This window comes from Coregonus lavaretus (assembly GCF_964263955.1).
Source record: "Coregonus lavaretus genome assembly, chromosome: 31".
Lineage (NCBI taxonomy): Eukaryota > Metazoa > Chordata > Actinopteri > Salmoniformes > Salmonidae > Coregonus > Coregonus lavaretus.
The window spans coordinates 7,653,087-7,656,901 of record NC_140018.1 but is presented as its reverse complement, the minus strand read 5'-3'; the positions used below and the strand labels follow the sequence as shown (position 1 = coordinate 7,656,901).

General features: G+C 38.7%; 1 protein-coding gene across 1 annotated transcript; it reads right to left on the bottom strand.

The window, feature by feature from the left end:
* Positions 1 to 355: 355 nt before the first annotated feature.
* LOC311107023 (ankyrin repeat domain-containing protein 9) lies at positions 356 to 1,240 on the bottom strand (the record flags this gene model as incomplete). Its single annotated transcript, XM_084149475.1, has 1 exon — positions 356 to 1,240. The coding sequence occupies one exon, from the start codon at positions 1,238 to 1,240 to the stop codon at positions 356 to 358; it is 885 nt and encodes a 294-aa protein (XP_084005601.1).
* Between the last annotated feature and the right edge of the window lie 2,575 nt (positions 1,241 to 3,815).

Here is a 3,815-nt window from a genome sequence, read left to right as displayed (position 1 = left end):
CACATTGTCTTTGTTCTGTAGGCTATAAAAGCGTAAAATTCAGCACGACAATTAAAATATATTGTTATACTGTAGTCTCCAGTCTGAGACATTTGCATACAACTTATATAAAAAGGTTGAAAAATAAAATGTAAATAATTTACACAAATACCTTTTTCATTTATTTATGAAACTTGAATCACAGATATTATCATAATTAGCACCCATTCTTATAGCTTCTTAATTTCATACAAGGGGTTTGTATTGATACAATCATACATAGGGCCTACATGCTCATCACACAGATATCTTGATCATGCTAAAACATTCATATAAATACATAATGTAGACAGTTTTAAAACTTGTTAAAACACGTTTAAAACACTTTCAGCTGTCCAAGCTGTTTGCAGGGTAGTGGTTTCAATGAGGAAGGTATGGGAAGCTCATCCAGGCTGTCAGGGAACTGCTCTGGGGGAAGCTGCCTCAGAATTTTTTGCATAGCCATGAGAAACAGTGGCGCTGGCTTCTGTCCAACGAGGTATTTGAATTTGTCCTCACCAAGGACTTTGGACCAACAAACTGGGTCTCCTTCGAGTGCACTCTTCATTTTGAAACGAATCTCAGGCATAAACATTAACAAGTTGTCAAGACATAGCTTTTTGGGCCCAATGTTCACTTTGGAGTCCCACAGCTGTTCCAAAATGACATCCAGTGGCGTCATACCGTTTTGATCTTCTGCCTGTGGCGAGGCGCCGTTGCCCAATAACAGAATAACTGACTCTGAGCGCAGGAGCTCACAGGCCAGATGTAGTGGGGTTTTACCGTCCTCCATGTGAAAACATCCGCCTCGGTTCATATATGACCGCAGACTAGGTAATCGATGCGCTTCTTGCAATATGAGACCCAGTATGTCCCGTCTGTCATACCTGACAGCCATCGCCAAATGCGGGGCAGAGGATGGACAGCAACAAAAGCGCTCGCCGGGCATGGCCAGTGCTTCATCAGTGTAGTGACTGAGCAAATATTGAGCGTAGGCTTGGTGGTCATGTACGATAGCGTACAGCAATGCCTCCGAGGGAGTGTAGGACCTCTGGCTGGCGTCTTCCTCCCAGTAAAAGGTCTCCATTGTCCGCATGTCCTCCAACATCCAAACAGGCTTTAGATCCCGCACGGCCTGATAGAAGAGAAAAGATTGGTATTTTCGTTGTTTGTATTTCTCGTCCGTATGGAGTCTACCATTGTTCGTAGCCGACGTAGACATGATGATCTGAGGTCCGATTGCTTTACTAATGCCCCTCGTTCGTGTCCTTCAATGAGACCGCAGTTCATGCATAGGCTATTTATAAAACATAAAATCGCACATACTGTCCATGGTAGCCTACTAGGTTGAAATAATTGTATTGTTTATATGTAGGCCGGACTATTCTAATAATTCGAAATATTTTAATATACACGTTCAAGCATACATGTAGCACACACGCAGGACTAGCCTACATTCACACACATCGGTTATACAGGACCCCCATTTCACAACAACCGCCCCCAACACACATCTGAACTGGGAGTGGGATTTCCCTCCGCAGTACACTGCTACTACGCAGGCGCCTGGATCGAATATTTTAACCAAATGTTCTCTGAATTAAATAATTACAATGTAGCCGCTGATGTAGACTAGGACAAAGTCTAATTGTTTCCATTTTGCCGCTGAGGCCTCTTCACTGGTACGTGAATGTTTCAGAATGACATCATCACCTCAGGAATCTTGTCAAAAGTTTGTAGTTTCGATTTTCTTTAGGCCTAATTGGAAAACTTGCAGAACTGACCCGTTCAGTCCAAACATCACTATTATTACAAAGTATGTATTTATTTAGGCATGTAAATATGGGTCCCACTTTAAACGAAGTACAACTTAAAAAGGCTTTATAGCCTACACAAATGCTTCACAAGCACTACATAATTGCTTCATAAGCACTACAGAAAGGCTTCATAAGCACTACATAAATGGTTATGCTTCACAAATCATCTAAGTGTATGTCATACTCTATAAATGGTGTATAAACATACATAGCGTGTTATGTCACGTGGCAATTTAGCCTACAGTAGAAATGGTTATGTCACCCTTTATACAGCACTGATAGAGTATGACACATGCTTATAGATGATGCATGCTATATAAAGCCTTTATAAGTTACACTTCGTTTAAAGTGGGGACCAATGTTAATGGTAAAATATTAGTGGTGGGCACCAATATCGATAATTCAATTGATATGATATCGATATACACTACCGGTCAAAAGTTTTAGAACACCTATTCATTCAAGGGTTTTTCTTTATTTTTACAATTTTCTAAATTGTAGAATAATAGTGAAGACATCAAAACTATGAAATAACACATATGGAATCATGTAGTAACCAAAAAATTGTTAAACAAATCAAAATATATTTGAGATTCTTCAAATAGCCACCCTTTGCCTTGATGACAGCTTTGCACACACTTGGCATTCTCTCAACCAGCTTCACCTGGAATGCTTTTCCAACGGTCTTAATGTCCATTGCTCATGTTTCTTGGCCCAAACAAATCTCTTCTTCTTATTGGTGTCCTTTAGTAGTGGTTTCTTTGTAGCAATTCGACCATGAAGGCCTGATTCACACAGTCTCCTCTGAACAGTTGATGTTAAGATGTGTCTGTTACTTGAACTCTGTGAAGCATTTATTTGGGCTGCAATTTCTGAGGCTGATAACTCTTATGAACTTATCCTCTGCAGCAGAGTTAACTCTGGGTCTTCCATTCCTGTGGCGGTCCTGATGAGAGCCACTTTCATCATAGCGCTTGATGGTTTTGGCAATTGCACTTAAAGAAACTTTCAAAGTTCTTGAAATGTTCTGTATTGACTGACCTTCATGTCTTAAAGTAATTATGAGCTGTTTTTGCCATAATATTATCGAATAGGGCTATCTTCTGTGTACACCCACCCCCCACCTACCTTGTCACAACACAACTGATTGGCTCAAACGCATTAAGAAGGAAAGAAATTCCACAAATTAACTTTTAAGAAGGCACACCTGTTAATTGAAATGCATTCCAGGTGACTACCTCATGAAGCTGGTTGTGAGAATGCCAAGAGTGTGCAAAGCTGTCATCAAAGCAAAGGGTGGCTATTTGAAGAATCTCAAATATAAAATATAATTTGATTTGTTTAACACTTTTTTGGTTACTACATGATTCCATATGTTATTTCATAGTTTTGATGTCTTCACTATTATTCTACATTTAGATTTTAGTCATTTTAGCAGACGCTCTTATTTAAAGCGACTTACAGTTAGTGAGTATACATTATTATTTTGTTATACATTTTTTTTTTTTTTTTTATATTGGCCCCCCGTGGGAATCGTACCCACAACCCTGGCGTTGCAAACGCCATGCTCTACAATGTAGAAAATAGTAAAAATAAAGAACAACCCTTGAATGAGTAGGTGTTCTAAAACTTTTGACCGGTAGTGTAGTTTAATATCGATATAAGCAAAGCATTGTAATATCGGTTTATCCTTCCTGTCATTATTATTGTAATAAAATGTCACAGGCTCTCAACTTTAGGACTTAAGTACCTGCTGATGTGTCATCAATATATACATATACAGTGCATTCGGAAAATACACTCTAAAAAGAAAAGGTTCCTGGAGTACCCTTTAGGGGTTCTTCAAATTGAAACGAATTTCTTTGAATAACCATTTAAAAACTTTTAAGACCCCCTTTTAATGGTTCCTCAAATAACCTTTTGAATAACCTTTTGGGGTTCATTTTCTAACTACCCCCCTATTATTATTATTAATAATAA